This window comes from Moschus berezovskii, chromosome 24, assembly GCF_049115385.1.
Source record: "Moschus berezovskii isolate FMDL1 chromosome 24, NW_MosBer_1.0, whole genome shotgun sequence".
In the NCBI taxonomy this organism is placed as follows: domain Eukaryota; kingdom Metazoa; phylum Chordata; class Mammalia; order Artiodactyla; family Moschidae; genus Moschus; species Moschus berezovskii.
The window spans coordinates 44860399-44880305 of NC_142483.1; the positions used below are offsets into that span (position 1 = coordinate 44860399).

The 19907-nt window shown below is 38.6% G+C and overlaps 1 protein-coding gene and 1 pseudogene across 2 annotated transcripts in view; one reads left to right on the plus strand and one right to left on the minus strand.

Annotated features, from left to right (window-relative positions):
- The first annotated feature begins 645 nt into the window (after positions 1-645).
- On the plus strand, positions 646-1702 carry LOC129547545 (ribonuclease H2 subunit B-like; annotated as a pseudogene).
- Positions 1703-6071: 4369 nt separating this feature from the next.
- KIF15 (kinesin family member 15) overlaps positions 6072-19907 on the minus strand; it is a 56320-nt gene continuing 42484 nt past the window's right edge. For both annotated transcript variants that reach the window (XM_088831693.1, XM_088831692.1), the window contains exons 26-35: positions 19272-19394; positions 16338-16484; positions 15720-15821; positions 15256-15420; positions 13283-13392; positions 12161-12233; positions 11058-11095; positions 7326-7491; positions 6955-7086; positions 6072-6684 (exon numbers count right to left, since the gene is read on the minus strand). In XM_088831693.1, the coding sequence (XP_088687819.1) occupies positions 6622-6684; positions 6955-7086; positions 7326-7491; positions 11058-11095; positions 12161-12233; positions 13283-13392; positions 15256-15420; positions 15720-15821; positions 16338-16484; positions 19272-19394 (1119 nt within the window). In that variant the 3' untranslated portion in view covers positions 6072-6621. The remainder of the gene's footprint in view (positions 6685-6954; positions 7087-7325; positions 7492-11057; positions 11096-12160; positions 12234-13282; positions 13393-15255; positions 15421-15719; positions 15822-16337; positions 16485-19271; positions 19395-19907) is intronic.

Here is a 19907-nt window from a genome sequence, read left to right on the forward strand (position 1 = left end):
AGTTCCAGGCTGCAGCAGTAACATTCATGGTAGTTTGAATCACTTTTACGGGGCATTTCTTCTGGCTTTTTTCCAATCATCTTGCTTTGCCTGAAATGAATATATACCAGGCAGAGCAGGGTATGTACCTGGTGTATCTCAGGGGCCTCCCATATGTGAGCACAAATCTCTTAGCCAAGATGGATTCTAGTGAAGAGGCCTATGGGTAGGTTGATATCACTTAACATGAGGTGACGCCCCCTCCCTTTTGGCCTCCAAGGAAACTTTATGTGCATGTATAGTTGGGAAGGTCTCACTGACCTTGAGAATGAGAAATACGAGGTCTCTTATCTGGGCAGGGCTCAACTCTTCTCTAGATCTTGCTACTTTAGAGTATCTGTCAACAGGGAACAATTCCAGCTGCTGAACCTGGGGCCCATCTATCTCTTGCCTCAGAGTCATTGCAAATGTAGTCAAATTAAGGTCATTAGAGTGAGTCCTACTCTGACTAATGTTCTTAGAAGGACATATGTACACCTGTGGCTGATTCATGTTGATGTTTGACAGAAACAAAATTGTATAAAGCAATTACCCTTCAATTAAAAAAAAGGAGACAGAGGTGGGAGAAAGTCACGTGGCCATGGAAGCAGAGACTGGAATCATACATCAAAAAACAAAGGGACCTTCTCCCGCCATTTGCCACCGAGCCCGCACTCCGAGGGCTGAGGCCTGCAGCCACTGGGAGCAGAGCAGCAGCATGGTCAGCGGCACAGACAGCAGGGACGGGGCTCACACCTGGCAGCACGTGTTCCTGCTCCCTGCATTCTCAAAACAGATTAGCAGTTGCCCGGGATTAGAGAATATTTAAAGGATGCTTCAAAGAAGATGAAAAGTGGGCTTGTGTTTGTAAAACTGGCTAACCCATGTTCAGGGGAAGGAGCCATTTACTTGTTTGATATGTGTCTACTGCAGCTTTTGAAATAAAAGTTTTCAAGGAAAAAAAAAACTTTCTTGGTTTATAAATGAATCTGTTCCATCAGGAGGTCGTCTTCACTTTGCCACACCTATGGACCCGCTGTTTCTGCTTCCCCACTACCTTATAAAGGGCTGATAAAAAGGGGACGTTTCAGCCCCTGGATCAAGTTGTGATGGATGACATGTTCCCAGATTGCATCTTGTTGCTGAAATTTCCTGAACTTGAGAAGTTACTTTGACACGTGACAGAAGAAAAAGAAATAGATATGAAGAAATACAAGTACAGCAAAGAGAAGACATTAAAATGGCTAGAAAACAAGGTTAATCAGACTATGGCAGCATTAAAAACCAATAAGGTAAATGTCAGTGCCCGGTACAGTCTACTGCATTTCTCTCTGGTGGCCAAGTCTCCAGTGACAAGGACGAGGATTATGTTTGTTCTGCCCATGGTCTGATATCTGATTACATCCCTAAACAATTAAGTGATGACATCTAAATATTTAAAGCTTCCAGAACCTCCAGCTTCAGTGCCGAACCCTCCATCAAAGAAAGCAAAGTTATCACATGAGCCTGTAAAGGCAAAAGAAGATTACACTAAGTTTAACTCCAAAGATTTCAAGACTGTAAAAGAAAATAGCAAAATGACTGCAGCTCAGAAGGCTCTGGCTAAAGTTGACAAGAGTGGAATGAAAGTATTGATTCCTTTTTTGGTGCAAAACATGTTAAAAAATTAGATTTGAACCTCTGAAAGTGAAATTGAGCAAAAATACCTGCCTTCTTCATGTCCCACTTTCTTCCTTCTTCCTTGCTACTGTACTTCCGAACCCTTAATTACCACCTTTTGAAAAAAGATAGGATGAGGGCAATTTTCAGGTTCACTCAAACATTTCTTTGTATTTGAATTTTGTGTTTCCTGAATATGGGAAAAGTAATTGTGAAACATCGTGGCTTATAGCCTTTAGAGTTTATTTGACATCATGAAAAGTAATCACGTGAGTAGAATTAACTTTTAGCATCATAAATTCCTCAATAAACTGACATGTGACAATGAAAAAAAAAACAAAAAACCAAGGGATGCCAAGGGTTGCTAGCAAAACCACAAGAGAGGAATGAAACATTCTCCTCGGGTGCCCTCAGTCTTGACAACACCCTGACTTTGAATCTCCCGTTTTCAGAACTGTGCAAGAATAAATTTGTTGTTTTAAGCCATCCAGTCTATGATACTTTGTTGCAGCAGCCCTAGGGAACTCATACAGATTGTTGATGAATAACTAAATCAATATAGAAAAGAAATGGAAAATTTTGTTTGAGCCAAAATTGAGGATTTATAATGCGGTAAAAACATCTCAGAATGCTAAGAATTGTTCTACCTGTTAAAAGTCAAGGCACAGTTATAGGTTTTTGAAGAAAGAGGGCTGTACATCAAATGATGTATTATTGACAGTTTAACCCAGAACTAAACACCATGTGATCCCTTATGAAATCAAGAAGGAATATTATTTCAAGGAGTTGTCTTCCTGATGCTAGAATATTGGCTTTTTATGGTTGAGCAGCCATTTCTGACAATAGGGAAGGTTCGGCTGACACACAATGCAGAATCAAGGCAAAAGATGTCAAAGAACAAAGATGTTTTTGTTTATTGTTATTTTTCTCGTCTTGCTGTAAAATGTGAATTTTATTTCAGGAGGTGGTAAGGTCCAAGTTTCTTTACTGCCAGCCTCACTACACTACGTTCTCCCACCTCCAGGGCCGTCAGTGTCTGTATGTTACCTTACACTGAATTTTTGTTCGCTTCTCATTTCTGTCGCTTGGGGATTTACTAGTATTATCCGTTGAGAATTCACCATGCATCAGTCTTCTATTTTTTTATTTATTATTTTTGCTGCATCAGGACTTAGTTGCAGCACACAAGGTCTTCCTTGGGGCATACAGGATCTTTCATTTTAGTGCACGGGCTCCAGAGCTCGTGGGTTCACTAGTTGTGGCACACAGGCTTAGCTGCCCCACAACATGTGGATCTTAGTTCTCTGACCCTGGTTTGAACTAACATCCCCTACATTGGAAGGCGGATTTTTAACCACTGGACCACTAGAGAAGTCCCTGCATTAATTTTCTAGAATTGTTTTTCTGTAGCATGACTGAGATATAATTTACAAACCATAAAATTAACCTATGGTGCAGGTAGTTGCATTTTTAGCAATTTTATGGAGTTGTACAATCAGCTCCAAAAACCACGTTTACAACATTTCCATAATATCACAGAGTTTCCTTGTGCCCATACAGAAATTCCCACTTCCACCTCCAAGCAACCAATTATTTGCTTTCTGTCACTTTTCTGGGCATTTCACATAAATAGAATCATACAATATGTGGTCTTTGGGGTCCCTCTTCTTTCACTTAGTATTTTTTTCCCCAAGGTTCATGCATATTATAGTATGTATCAGGTTTTTTTATTTTCTATCATATGTAAAAAGTGTTCAATATCGTTAGTCTTTAGGAAAATATAATTGATACGCTACTTCACACCTGAGAAGATGACAACAGTAGAAACCTGACAATAACAAGTGTGGGTGGAGATGTGGAGAAACTGGGACACACTACTGGTGGAAACGTAAAAAAGCACAGTCAAACGGGACATTTAGAAAACAGGCAGTATCTTTAAAAGTTAAACACACACTCACCACATGACCCAGCAATTTCACCCCTAGGTATCTCCTCAAGAGATGTGAAATGTATTATAGCAGCATTATTCTTCGTAGCTTCCAACTGCCAGCAGTTCAAATTGTAACTGAGCAGGACTCTAAAGGGCCTTCTGGGAATAGACCCTTCCTCTGCTTTAGCTCCTCCCTAAGTCCCTAGATAATAGGATCTGCTGGCATATTTCCTGAGGTGTTTTATAGATACCAAACCCCCTGCTAAATGGAAGGAATTAATGACCATGAGTGCATAGTCCCCGACCTTCTGGCACCTAAGGATTGATAATGTGATGTGATACCACCCTGTTATCTCACTATCAGCCAATGAGAGTTCAGTTCAGTTCAGTTGCTCAGTTGTGTCTGACTCTTTGCGACCCCATGAACCGAAGCACACCAGGCCTCCCTGTCCATCAACAACTCCCGAAGTTTACCCAAACTCATATCCATTGAGTTGGTGATGCAATCCAACCATCTCATCCTCTGTCGTCTTCTCCTCCTGCCCTCAATCCTTCCTAGCATCAGGGTCTTTTCAAATGAGTCAGCTCTTCGCATCAGGTGGCCAAAGGATTGGAGTTTCAGCTTCAGCATCAGTCCTTCCAATGATCACCCAGGACTGATCTTGCAGTCCAAGGGACTCTCAAGAGTCTTCTCCAACACCACAGTTCAAAAGCATCAATTCTTCGGCGCTCAGCTCTCTTTATAGTCCTACTCTCACATCCATACATGACCACTGGAAAAACCATAGCCTTGACTAGATGGGCCTTTGTTGACAAAGTAATGTCTCTGCTTTTTAATATGCTGTCTAGGTTGGTCATAACTTTGCTTCCAAGGAGTAAGCGTCTTTTAATTTCATGGCTGCGATCACCATCTGCAGTGATTTTGGAGCCCCCCAAAAAATAAAGTCTGCCACTGCTTCCCCATGTATTTGCCATGAAGTGATGGGACCAGATGCCATGATCTTAGTTTTCTGAATGTTGAGCTTTAAGCCAACTTTTTCACTCTCCTCTTTCAACTTTCATCAAGTGGCTCTTTAGTTCTTCTTTACTTTCTGCCATAAGGGTGGTGTCATCTGCATATCTGATGTTATTGATATTTCTCCTGGCAATCTTGAGTTCAGTTTGTGCTTCCTCCAGCCCAGCATTCCTCATGATGTACTCTGCATATAAGTTAAATAAGCAGGGTGACAATATACAACCTTGACGTACTCCTTTTCCTATTTGGAACCAGTTTGTTGTTCCATGTCTACCTCAAACTGTTGCTTCCTGACCTGCATACAGGTTTCTCAAGAGGCAGCTCAGGAGGTCTGGTATTCCCATCTCTTTCAGAATTTTCCAGTTTATTGGGATCCACACAGTCAAAGGCTTTGGCATAGTCAATGAAGCAGAAATAGATGTTTTCCTGGAACTCTTTTGCTTTTTCAATGATTCAGTGGATGTTAATTACTTGATCTCCGGTTCCTCTGCCTTTTCTAAAAAGCCAATCAGAGAATGGGGCACAAACTGACCAGAAACCCTGGGACACCTCTCCCTCACCTTACCTTTAAAAATGCTTTGCTGAAATCTGTAGGGGAGTTGGGCTTTTTGAGCACTAGCTGTCCTGAACTCTTTACTTGGTGCCCTGCAATGAACCCTGCACCTTTCTTCACCACAATCTGGTGTCAGTGGATTAGCTTTACTGCGTATGGAGATGTGGGTGAGCTAACTCGTTTGGTTTGGTAACAAAATGTCCAGTGAGAGGTAAGTAAATAAAATGTGGCATGTCTACAAAATGGAATATTACTCCCAATAAATAAAAAGTGCTGATACACATAAGTTCTTTAAGGGTGTTACAGAGTCCAAGCTTGTTCTGCTCGCTGCATGACAGAACAATTAACCAAGAGACGATGTGTTGAGGCAAGGAATATGACTTTATTTGGAAAGCCAGCAGACTGAGATGATGGTAGACTAACATCTCAAAGTAACCATCTTATTGGGCTCTGGATGCCAGGTTCTTTTATAGAACACAGAGTGGGGGAGGTGAAGAAGTAAAGTAAAAAGGCCATTATTCTGGCAAATATCTTCTGGAATGGCCAGCCCCGGGAGGGGATGTGTTAATTCCTTCCTTTCTGTAGTCATCCACAGGTAGACAGGATCCTGAACAAAGGCATTTTGGTTTAACATTCAGGCCAGAGGGACAGGGTTCTCTGAGGCAGGCTATTATGTATGGACAATATCCTTTCAGTGAACAAAACTAACGGGAAGCAAAGGTTAAAGTGAAAGGAACAGATCCAACATGGAGTCAATTCTTCCCTGTAACAAGGGCAGGGTTTCTGTTTGCTTTGATCACTGATGACCAGTGCCTGGAATATAGTAGCTGCTCAATAAATATATATACTCAATAAGTATATGATGAATGAACACTATAAATTACATTATTAAAATGTATATTTTTAAAGTATTTTATTATATTTTAAAAAAGGCCATATTTACAGTCACAAAAAAGACTCCTGAGAACACTTCAAGGAATATAAAAATAACCTATATTAACAAGTTTGCTATCCATACACACTGCAGAGTCACTAACTTCACTGGAAGTTTTGAAACCCCTGTATATTGTTGGAGTTTCTGATGCAAGACTCAAAGGAGATTATGGCAGTATAGAAGGAAAAAATTAAATCTGGCCAACATCCCTGTTTCCTTGTAAAGCCTCAGTTACAGGCTTTTATTTTAAAAAGGAAAAGGTTTTCCAATATTTACAGGTAACTTAAAAGCTTTGAAATGGCAGCCTCTAACTGCAGACTGCCAGTTGCCACAGGTATGTAAAGATTTGGTGTTCAGAAACTTGAGGGTCAGCCACCCCACCCCCCTGCCCCCACATACACAATTAATAGTCATGGCTCTTAATTCAGCTCTGCTAAGTAGGCATGGGTAGCTCTTACTTTTATAAGAGGGGAAAAAAGTCTCCCAACAAGGTAGGCAGTTGATCAGGATCTTTATGGCTCATTCTTTTTCCTTTCTTTCAAAAACAAATTTTCAGCACGCAACTTTTCTGACTCCTGGTAATTTTTAAGAAAAAGAAAAGAAAAAAAAAATTTAGGCTCTAATTCTTACAGGAAGAAGTAGTCTCAGTATTCATTAAGTTTAAATTTCCACTGATAAACTACTTAACAGTAAACAAGAATCTCATGGGTATGATCACCGAATTACGCTTGGACTAGCAATGGCCAATTTTTTCTTCAAGCAGTTAAGTGATTCAATAATTAAATTTTAATTAAATAATCATTTAAAAATCATAATGAGCTTATTTAGAACAATCAGGAGTTTACCTCAGTAAGCCTGACGTTTTCCTTCTTCAACCGCACTACGTACTGGATCTTCTGGTGGAGGTTTTGGTGACCCACCAACTTTCCATTCTCCTCGGCCAGACATTCCACCTGTTTCCTTAACATTTCCATCTCCTGTAGGGAGATCAATCCAGGCAAGGTAAAAATGAGCTGCTTTGAATTTTTCATTTAAAATAACATTATTGCATGCCTTCCAGGAGGAGAGGGAGGGAGAGACAGAGCCCAGGCTCCCAGCTTTCATGACCACACCATCTCTACGTGCTCTAAGCAAATCTCAACTACAGGGTGCCCAATCGCAGCCAGCACCCTTATGCTGATCGGCTCTGTTCATAAAAACCAACACATAAATGCACCTGGCATGTTCTCTCTTTTTCTTCATACAGCTCTTCCAACTTTGATCTCAGCTGTTCCTTTTCTTGGAATGCTTTAGACTCCAACATTCTGACTCGTTCGACTTCCTCAGTCATTGTCAGGTAGTCAGTCTCTTTGTTCTGAAGGGTGCTCTGGAGCTGCTCCAGGCTGTAATGGTAACTATCGAGTTATAATATTCCAAAGGGACACAAGTATAAGACAGTACTCAAATCAGACATTTGTCACCCAAGCCCAGGATTTTGATTTGAAAGTATCACTAATATTCAGTCCTCCCCTTCTGACAGAGAACAGGAAGATAGCAAGAGCTGCATATAAGCTTTTTTTTTTTTTAATGCTTGCTTACCCCAAACTTACATTTTGGAAAGTTCCATAATCCATTTTTTTATACAACAAAAAGTTAGAATGCATATTTTTAGATGTAGCTCTTGGAGGAAACTGTTACTTAAGTATTATTAGCGTCTGCAAGATTTACTCAGTGCCCCTTAGAGTAATCATTTCTGGTTTCAAAAACTGGTTCTCAGACGATGGGAGAGTAGTCATTTCTTCAAGGATGTGCACTTTATGCAACTATCACTTGAAAATAAACATTAAAAAGAAGGGTTACCCTGGATAGACCTAAAGATTGTCATACTGAGTGAAATAAGCCAGACAGAGAAAGACCAATAACCTATGATATTGCTTATAATGTGGAATCTAAAAAAAAAAAAATTATACAAATGAACTTACTTATAAAACAGAAACAGACTGATAGACTTGAAGAATGAACTTATGGTTACCAGGAGGAAAGAGTGGCAGAGAGAAATAGACAGGGAGTGGATGGACATGTATACACCACTGTATTTAAAATAGATAACCAAGAAGGGCCTACTGTATAGCACAGGAACTCTGCTCAGTATTGTGTAATAATCTAAATGGGAAAAGAATTTGAAAAAGAATAGAAACATGTATAACTGAATCACTTTACTGGACACTTGAAACTAACATAACATTGTTAATCAACTATACTCCAATATAAAAAAAAGTTGAAGAAAAAGTGTTCAAAAACAACTAAGTGTTCAAAAAGGAAAGAAAAAAGGATTACCAAAAAATTATACAGAATTTCACAAAACTAACTTAATCCTATAACTTTCCCAAAGAAACAAATACTTTATTTTACAATGCATACGGAATACAACACTGATAACTTAAATGACGTAATACACAGAATACATAACACTAGGGCAGTGTTTTCAGACGACATTCCATGGAACCTCAGGAGGACAGTGTGGGGGTGGCACTGATGTTTTCCTAATTCACCTGGAGCTGTTCTGCATTTGTCTTATGTATTTTGCTTTTGTTTGATCAAAAGGCTTTGTGGCATGGCAGATACTACAGTCTCCTACCCATTTAATTTTTATAAAAACTCAGTTTGGGAGAAGAAAGGCAAAGGAGAAACAGACCCAGTTCCCCAAAATTAGTAAATGATAACTGGTCTGAGCTGAGCATGGTTATCTCTATGCCACTGCCAGATACTGGTTTTCTCAACTTGCCCTGCAGGCATGCTAATTTTGGCTAAGGAGACACAATCTTGAGCACTCCTGTGAGTATTTTTCCCCTGATAAAGTCCTTTTGAACCCACCACATTGCAAACTGTGATCCTCCTGTGTATGTTGTTTGGAGCTGCAGCAGCCGCCTTGCAGCCAAGAGGTCACAAGCAAGGGTACCAAACGCAGAAGAGTGGAAAGAGTCAACGATGGCATCACTGAGTCAGTGCAACTCCAGAAATACTGCCTACACCACTGTTGGCTTGGTATTCAGTTCTCTGTTGCTTTTTAAAAACATTCTCACATACACATACGGATAACACAATATTTAAAATCACTGCTGTCAGTTGGGACTGATAAAACTGTGTGTGCCATTTTCTGAAGACTGCATCACTTGCCACAGTTTGGGCTCCTATAGTTCCAGGGACAGTGTATCACTGGAAACCCTTGGTTACTAGATCATGAAATAAATTACACATCAGCTTAGATGCTTTTATTCTTTTTAGCTAGAAGGTCTCAATTGGGTATTATTTCTAAAATAGCTACACTTTTACAAACTATACAGCTGGATTATCATAGAGCTAGTAAGGGATCCAGATCTTTGTCCTAGCCCTGCAACTAACTGGCTGGGAACCAGTTGCCAAACTGCTCATATATAGATAAAAGTGTTGAACAAAGCTCCATTCCAAATCTATACTCTGTTAAGTATATGATTCTATGAAGCAAATGACTCAACAACTGAGTCACAAATCTTTAACAAGTTAAGTGGGCTTTGTCAGCTGATCATTAAAAAGAATTTTTGATGAGAAATCACTATGTAATTTTTGGCATATTAACTTGAACTAGCTCAAATAATTGAATAAAAATATTCTAACAAAACTTCTTCCATTGACATTTAGTTACTATGTGAATAAGATTTCTCAACATTTATATCAATAGATACAAAAAGTAGAACTAGAACTGATAGTGAATACTGTCCGATTCCAAAATTAAGTGTAACAGAATGAGCTAAATAAAGAAAAAGCATCAAGATAAAATTCATCCAGCGATGAAGTTCCAACAAAATTTTAACAGTATAAGAATTATTTGTACAAATTTATAATAAATTCAGGATACTTTAATAATTATAATGAAAACCCAATCCATAAAAAATATAACTCTTAGAACCATATGAATATGATCCACTTTTACAAATTACTTATAATTTCCATACATATTTTCATTGCTAACTTATATGATTGGGCCGTCAACAAAAAGTTTTCCAAAGACTGTATTAAATTAGCATATAATTCTGCATGGGAACAGAATGGAAATAATTTCAGAGGAAAAAAAAATGTAAAATTTTAGATTCAGGAATTTCTTCATGTATTTTTTAAATGGAGAGAAAGTATCAAATCATTTGAATAACTTTTAAAAGAAATCAACAAGAGCTTTATTTCTAAATATCATTATTTTCTGTGCTGAAACTTCTATCCTTTGCAATAATTTAAACTTAAAATGAAAAATTTTAAAGTCAACTCCAAAAATGTGCAAGAGGGTAGATAATATTTCAAATGTTTGAGAACCTCTGTTCCTGATGAGATTTATTATATTCAGAGCACACAATAGCTTTCTAACGTTTTATCATTTTGTTAGTAGGAACTGGTTTACATATTTTGAACCTGATTTAACAAATGCCCTTTATCATATTTAGCAAAGAATGAGGCAGTTTATAAGATTACATAAGTTAAAACATGAAACTATATGAATAAAATAAAATTATGTCCATAGAGAACATATGAAGAGATACAAAGTCAAGACCAGAAGAATTCGGAGTATTGATCTATGGGTCTGAGAGGGCCTCAAGGTTTTAAATGAAGTGAGAAGGAAATCTGGTCGGTTCTCATTGCTCACACTGTCCAAGAAGCGAAAACCCATCAATTGCCCCAGGGAAACTAAAGTTTTCCTGGCACTTACTTCTTTAAGATATGTATATATTTTTAATGGCTTCACACGAGGAACCCCTTTAGCAAGAGGCATTTAAGGCAAGAATTTGTAACCATCTACTGTGTTCACATACTATGTTCACTATTAAAGAAAGGCAAGAATTTTCTTACCTTGTGGTTATAATAATTATCTCTTCCTTTAGAGGAATACTGCTTGGTATTAAGAAAAGGTCAAGAACAACTTGAATTACAAGAGTGTACTTACTCTCCTTTCATTTTCAGCATTTCTTCCACCAGTTTATTCTATAAGAGGATTAAAGAAAGAAAAAAGAGAAAATGGCTTAAGTTCTTAACATTGCTAAACAAAACACTGCAAGTAACCAGTCCACTCATGGTAATAAAACCATGATAATAACAAAATATTATTTTATAATAATATAAAATACTGATAAATAATAAAATAATAATAAAAGCAACATCCTCTTTAATATAACCATACCTCAGTGTTTATAGGAGCACTATTTACAATAACCAAGACACAAAGCAACCAAATGTCCATCAATAGAGGAATGGATAAAGAAGATATGGTACATATAGACAATGGAAATTACTCAGTCATAGAAAAAGGACAAAATAATGCCATTTGCAGCAACATGGATGGACTAGAGATTATCATATTAAGTGAAGTAAGTCAAACAAAGACAAATATGGTATCACTTATGATAGAATCTAAAAAAATGATACAAATGAGCTTATTTATGAAACAGAAACAGACTTAGAGACATAGAAAACAAATTTATGGTTACCAAAAAAGAAAGGGGGAGAGGGATAAATTAGGAATTTTGGATTAGCAGATATAGACTACTATGTGTAAAGTAGATAACAACAAAGTCCTACTGTATAGTATAGGACCTATATTCAATATCTTATAATAAAACACAACGGAAAAGAATACGAAAAAGAATATACATACAGACATAACAATCACTTTGCTGTATACCAGCAACTAACACAATACTGTAAATCAACTATACCTCAAATCAAAAAACATGGGGGGGGATATCCCTTTCCATAATCCCAAATACACACATGTACTGTGCCCTTTAATGCTTCAAATAGAATACTTTCTTTTAAACAAGAACTCTATGTTAACAATATGCTTACTATTTAGGCATGAAGACTACTTCACTCTCAATTTTCAACTATAGCCAAAAAATGATGGTAAATATCAAACTTAACAGTTGGAATATAAAAAAGACAAAATTTCAATAATAAAATGATTTCTAAAATATATAACCATGAATGCTAACTATAAAAGCATGTCTCAGACAAGGAAAACAACTATTATGTAAAAAAAAAAATTCATACTTTAGCAAGTCTTTCTTTGATCACTTCTTCTTGTTCATTCTTCAGCTGTTGACTGTCTGAATGATTCTGTTTGCTGCATAGATTCGGAAGGGAGGATGGGAAAACACTGTCAAATTTATTCAAATTTATCAATTTCACATCTACTAACATACAACAATGCCAAAGTTTATGGTATCTGAATGAAGGAATCTGACTGCTCCAGTGAAACATCAGTTATCAAACAGGCTGACCCCTGGGCTGTAACTTTCCTCTAATCTTTCAACAAGAAGGTTCTGTATGGCTCCTCATATAAGGAACACAAGGCTATGAAGTATTTTAAATTGTGGTTTTATAAATGATCTGAAAATGTTCTATGTTCCATGCTTAAACTAACTCTTGATAAAAGACAGTATACGATGCATAATGCTTTTCTTTAATATGCCTGGACAAGAGGGTGGAGCATATGAAAACTAGGTGAGCAGACTATGAGCTACCTGCACCAGAATCACTCAGAAGGGGAAGGTAAATCCCTAGAAGAGGATGCTTAATAAAATGATCATCTCCTTTGCTCACTAAAACTTGAAAGAACCATCTAGGAGGAACTCCCTGGTGGTCTAGTAGTTAGGACTCTCTGCTTTCAGTGCTAAAGACTCAGGTTTAGTCCAATATCACACAACTTTCAAGCAACAGAGAGAACATAGCCTGGGTGTGGCTGCCCCAACAAGATGCTGGGCCATTAGCAGATACAACTAGAAAACTGCCCGAGTCAAAACCCACACACACACACACGCACCTACCCAGACCTAAGAGAACACCCCTCTATAAAGTTCTTCCCAGAAGCTTTCTCTCCACTGGAAGCCATGAAGCAAAACCAAGGAAATTCTTTTTCTGCAGGCAGAACCTTGAGCCTTGTCTTGTTGACATATCTGCTCCCTGAGCTCCAACCCCTCTTTCAGATACAAGTAGACAGTGTGTTGATGGAAAACCCCCTAATTAGACCTGATGGAGAAGCAAATGATGAAGCAGCTCCTGGATCATCGAGAAACATCACACATGCTGTGAAACCTACTCTGACCTCATTCACTCACCAGTACCCAGGCAGGCCAAGATTCAACCCACAGAGTTCCTGAGGCTCTTTCTTACCTGTTGTCCTTCTGTCTTTTGATATCGTCCAGTTGACCCTGCAGGAGCCAGTTTTTCTCTCTTAACTGCTCAGCCTCCAGGCGTAGGTTTTCCATTTCACACAACTGCTCCTAAAAACATCAAATCAGGTCTTTTCAGAAAACACATGATAGTAGACATTATTTTCCTCCCCAGGCCATATTAAGACAAGTATTCTGTTTTAAGTTCCCTCCACGCACTGAACACTGTTCTGCATATCACTAGATTAAAAAGCAGACGATGAGAAGCTCTTGGGGGCTCAGAATGTGACTGATTTTCATACCCCTACTTGTCTTAAACATAGTCCTTTATCAATATCACATAAATCAGATTTCCCTAGTGGTCTAGTGGTTAAGACTCTGCAGTTCCATTGCAGGGGGCATGGGTTTGATCCCTGATCGAGGAACAAAGATCCCACATGCCATGGGGCAATTAAGCCTGTGAGCCACCACAACTAAACATAAGGACTCTGGAGCCTGCATGACACAACAAGAGATCGCGCATGCTGCAAGGAAGATCTTGTGTGAGGCACCAAAAAAAAAAAAATCACATTAAAATTCATTAAAATTCCTTTATGAGAAAAGATGAACAAAAGTTATCTACTTTGGTAAATATTCTATTTGATTCTATTTCATAGATTCTAATTTTTAAAAAAACTGACGTGCCACAGCCTCAAAATACTTAACTGTATTCTAACTTGAAAATCATGAGCACAACCATCCAGAAGAAATAAATACTTGTCTGTAACGAGTGTTCTTTTTTATTTTATTTAGCTATTTTTGGCTGCGCTGGGTCTTCATTGCTAAGCAAGGGCTTTCTCTAGTTGCGGCAAACAGCTCCCTAGTTGCGGTGCCTGGGCTTTTCACGGTGGAAGTTTCTCTTGTTGCAGGGCATGGGCTCGAGGTCACATGGACTCAGCAGTTGTGGTGCATGGGCTTAGTTGCTCCGCAGCATGTGGGATCTTCCCAGACCAGGGATCCAACTTGTGTCCCCTGCATTGGCAGGGGGATTCTTAACCACCGGACTACCAGGTTAAATCCTGGAGCAACCATTTTGATTTACTTCTGCTTATCTATTTTTTTTATTTCTTTTAACCTGACCCAATTTCTTCTAAGTACCAAGATTTTATCAATCTGGGTAATAAAAATGATCCCTTCTATCCTATTCATATAGTAAGGTAATTTTGTTCTAAAACAAATACTCACTGCAGAGCGATGAGCTCACAGACGATCTTCTATGGAGCATCACACCCTCCCTACCCGCCGCCCCCCACACCCACACTACACTTACCCAGGCACTCCTTCACACACCTTCCAGCCCTAACATCGCCCCAAACACACTCTTCCACACACAAAAGCCATACCCTCCACAAGTGAGGTGAAAAACCTTAGAAAGAAGTTTAAAGAAATGGCAGACAAGAGAAAAGCACTTTTTCACTATCACAAAAGCAAATCTCTCTAATATATAAAGAACCCCAATAGCTCATTAAGAAAAAGTTCAACAACAGAAAAATGGGTAAAGGATATAGACCACAGAAACAAAAAACCAAAAGATGCTCAATCTGACTCCTAATAATATAACCACAAATTAAAAAATACGAGATAATGTGTTCCAGCTATTAAACTGGCAAAGATCTAAAAGTCTCACAGCACTGTCATGAGAGTAGCTGGTACAGCCTGTATGATATGACACCATCACAAGGGAAAAAAAAAAAGGGACAGGGAGACTGTGTTTAAACACTTGGCTAGGGATGCATTGAAAAGCTCTCAGAAACTGACTACACCCAGAGCTTTCTGGGAAGCAAACCAGGTAGCTTGGAGTTGGGCTGAGAGGAAAGCTTTTCTGCATCTTACACTTCAGTTTTGTTCCTTTTGAACTGTGGATCCTCAGTCACCATGAAAGATACTGCTTATTTTGCAACATTAAATTCATTGAAAAAAAAATTACCCAGTTACCTTTATCCTGAGAATCTCAGCATTTTTGACTTCTCTCTCTTCATTGAGTTTTGTTATAAGGTGTTGCAAAGAAATCTTAGAGGCTCTCCAATCTTCTATCTCTTGTTCTTGTGTTTCCAGGAGTTTTGCCAAATGTGTTTGAAAATGTGGTGGTGTTTTAGGGCTCTAAAATAAAATCAAATTTCATCCAAATACCTGACGAAGTAGTTACAAAGATTTCATGGTAAATGTATATGCCACCCATGAAGAAAATACACAGGCCACACATAGTTTGTTATCCTAATTCTTGTCCAGGTAAAACAAATAAAAACACTGGTACCTTTTCATCAAAAACAAAAAAACAGAGAAGGTGTTAGTGACAATCTTTTTCTATAAAGACAAAGCTAGTCTTAGCAATTTTCAGCTTTCATCGTTGACAAAATTGCTTATTCCTCCTGAAATGCACTCTTGTTTATGAATAGTACCTGGGGATAATTGGCAGCAGAATCCATCACATGTTCTAGTTGCCTCATTTTGAAGTTATATTCATTCTTCTTCTGTTCTACTTCCTCTTTCTTTTGGTTTAGCTGAGGAAAATTGAACAGGAGGTTACAAATTAGAAAACAACATGGGGACATGATCCAATTAGAATAGACAATCTTCCCTGGGCATGTGGAAATGGACTTCTTATGTTATTTTTTTCATGACCTGTTTGATAATTTGAAATTTCTCTCACAAATTTATTTCCACTTTAAAAGAAACTTTCTTTTTAAGCTTCACAAGTAATCACAGGGTCATCTGAGGAAAACTACAAAATATAAAACCACAATAGCCAAAATGAGGATGGAAGTCAGCCATAACCTTCTGCCATAGTAGTCAGAACTTGCTGGCATGTGTCAAGGGTCGAGGATGGGTAGGAAGACAGCCATGCAAGTCTGAACACAAAGAAGCAACCTGTTAAGAGCCCACCTACACACCCTGCTAGCCTGCTTTTCTGAATGTGGAGAATTACCAAGGCGGGGACCTCATGAGCCCAACCACCATGCAGCCCTGCTTCCCCCACCCCCATGCCCATCCCAAGTAATGCTCCCCCTGCATCTCACCTCGTGCTGAAGTTCCTGGATGAGGGCATCCTTCCTGGTCAGCTCCTCCTGGGCCGACTGCAGAAGCCCTGAGTGCTTTTTCGAGGCCTCGGTAAGCATGTTCAGTTGCTCAGTGGCATGAGCCAGGTCCTCGCAGAGCATGTCTTTCTGTTAGGGGACAAGGCCCATGGAAGAAGACTCTCTAAGAGAGTGTGCTGCTCCAATACCAATTTACAAATCATTACTATGCAGGATTTTTAAAGTGCTAGGAAAGTTTTAAGTGAGAATTTTTTTTGGCTTGTATGCTAATCCATTATAAGACAAACCCAGCAGTTAATATTTAAGTCATCAGGTCTAGAGATAAATATTACAGTAAATTAATTTAAGTACCCAGACTGAAGTCTCACTGCTCTCTGCTCCTCTCTCTCCTCACCCCCATGTAATCAAAGCTGATCTCTCTTGCCTCGGGAGGACTCCAGGCATTGGTCTCTAGTTTACCTGTTGTCTCTCCAACAGATTCTGTTTATACATGGGAAGGTAAACAGTTATAAAGACAAACACCCCTCAGTTAACTGTTAGAATGTCACAGGCCATCAAAGTTTCAGGGGAGCAGCTTGATAGAAAATGGCAGAGAGGATTAGAAGTCCCATAGGTTGCATGCACAATTCCTACGTCCACAGTGTATGTAATCTCTACCAAATTCGAACAGAATCTGTCCCACCTAACTTTCCAAATGTGCATGTATGAAAGTGAAAGTGGTACTTGCTCAGTTCTGTCCGACTCTTTGGGACCCCATGGACTGTAGTCTGCTAGATTCTGTCCATGGGATTCTCCAGGCAAGACTACTGGGGTGGTTAACCATTCCCTTCTTCAGTGGATCTTCCCAACCCAGATATCAAACGTGGGTCTCCCACATTGCAGGTGGATTCTTTACCGTCTGAGCCACCAGGGAAGCCCTGTGCATATATGTGTGTGTGTGTATAATAGTATGTATTACATATATATTAAACATAAAATATTACATATACATCATAGTATGCACACATATACTTGGTAGATCACAGTATCTCCCCATACACTTATTTTTATGATAGTTCCCTACATATGAACAGTCAAGTTGCGACCTTTCAAAGGTGTAAATGTATATTTGCGTGTCCAGTCATGGAAGTTAGTTCAGGTGTCTGGCATACACTGTCACATGTATGCATCCTCTGCAAGTGGCTGTGTTTTTGTGTACTTCACTGTATACTCCCGTATATAGTAGTAGTACACTATCTTTATTTCAAGCCCAGGATGTCCAGAAGCAAGTGTGAAAGCAGGAGTGATGCTCATGTGCAACAATTACTGAAGCCCAAACACCCTAGAGCTCAGGCTCTGCAACAAGAGAAGCCACTGCAATGAGAAGCCCAAGCATCGCAACTAGAGAGTAGCCACTATTCGCCGCAACTACAGAAAGCCACATGAAGCAATAAAGACACAGCACAGCCAAAAAGTCTTTGTTGTCCTTAAAAACGCACTCTCGAAACGGAGCTCATTCATATGTAGGTGACTTACTGTGTATCATTTTCATTGAGTGGGCTCTATTTCATCTTATAGATGTAACATTTAACCCTCCACTACATATTTCAATTGATCTGAATTTCTTACTATTATATGCATCTTATTCTCATATCTAGATTATTTTGTGCTGTGCTTAGTCACTCAGTCGTGTCCGACCTCTTTTCGACCCCATGGACTATAGCCCGGCTCTTCTGTCCATGGTGATTTTCCAGGCAAGAATACTGGAGTGGGGTGCCATGCCCCACTCCAGATCTAGAGTATTACTTTAGACTAAATTTCTAACTGCAAATTTGAAGCATATGCAAAAAATTAAAGGCTACATGTTATTACCAGATCACCTCCCAAAAGGCTGAACTTAAACTTCACCAAAAGTTCAAGTGATCCTCTTTCTCTGCATATCTTCAAGTCTTAATATTCACCAGTTATAACATCAAAAAATAATTCTTATTTCAATTTGCATTTTGCTGACTTCAGAGCAGTTCCTGGGTCACTATAGTTCCCCTTTGGGAAACTACTTCACCTAAGCTCTTGCATCTCTAGCCACTCATAACTATTCCCCTTGATGGGGATCCTCCACAAACATTCACAACTGCCACGATTCCCTCCCTAGCAAAGTCTTGTACAAATACTATCTCCTTCTGGAAGCTCTGAGGAATTCTCCAGGCATAACTGCTTCCTTTTCTGGGTTCCCAAGTCTTTTATTACCTCATAACACATCTACCTCTTAAGCTAGACTGCATGCTTCATGGTAAATAACTGTGTTTCAATCTTTCTTCTATTCCAAATGCAAAACAAGTACAGGATGTATGACAGGTGGGTTCAATAAATAACTCGTTGAATTTGTTTCATGGGTAGCAAGAAAACTATTTGTAAATCAAGTGCAAAGCAGTATACATAGTGGGCTCCCATCAAGGTATATAGGACTAACCAAAAATATTTCTGGAAGGATACACAAGGATATTGCTTTATATAATTTGAAGTTTGAACCACATGACAGTACTGCTTAATTTTTAAAAAAATACATTTACATCAATAACAAAACAAAATCTGTTTTAGCTAAAACACAAGAAGTCACTCTGAGGTTAATCAGCCCTTTCTTTGATCCCTGTTGCTGCCATTACATCCACGTAAGTGTAATTTCCACTCTGCTTCCTTTTTAGAAGCGGGTCAGTTATAAGAACTTAGCATGGTGTTAGCACAAATGAATGAAGATAAATCAATTAAACAAAATATAACAAGCTTAGTGTTATCTACCAATTGCGTAACTACCTTAGGGAAAATGGTCCTAATTTTGACTTATTCCTTTTAAAAAGTCTTACATTTATTCATGAATATACACATAAACATATTGACAACTAAAAAAAGCAAATAGAGTCATGATGTGTTAATATCTACCTCTATGTCCTCAGAGAGTATTCTCAGTCTCAGGGCTTCTTTGAGATCCAGAATGTCCGCTTCCTGTCTGTTAATCAATGCTTTGCTCTCTTCTTTGTCAGCCAAAGCAGAGTTGTATTTGCCCTACAGAAAAGAAAATTATGATACAAGATCTGTCTGCCTTATTATCAGTTTATTTTTAAAGGAATAATACTCTAGTGACTGAAGAATTTGAGTCTGAGTTCTAAGATGTTGACCAGATTAACACAAATTAGTTTAATAACTACTTGTTGAATGAAGGAATGGAACAGTAAATGTATTAATTCCAAAAGAAGTGGGAAAGTCCTGCAGGTATCAGTGAAAATACATCTGGTTCTGTAGTCTTTATCAGAAATCAGTATGGAGCTCAACAAGGTCCCTTTGGAGCAGAGGAGTGAGGGACATTAACAAAAAAACTTTACCTTGACCCAAGGCATTGAGGAAGCATCACCATTTATATGCAGAAAGATTAAGTATTTACTTTAGGAAATGATAAAGTCCAATAATAGAAAAGCAAACTCATTTTTCAAGTCACTGACATTTCTGAACATCACTAAAATATACTTTTTTTTTTAAGCAATTAAGGAACATCACATACGCTTAACCATCAGAGACAAC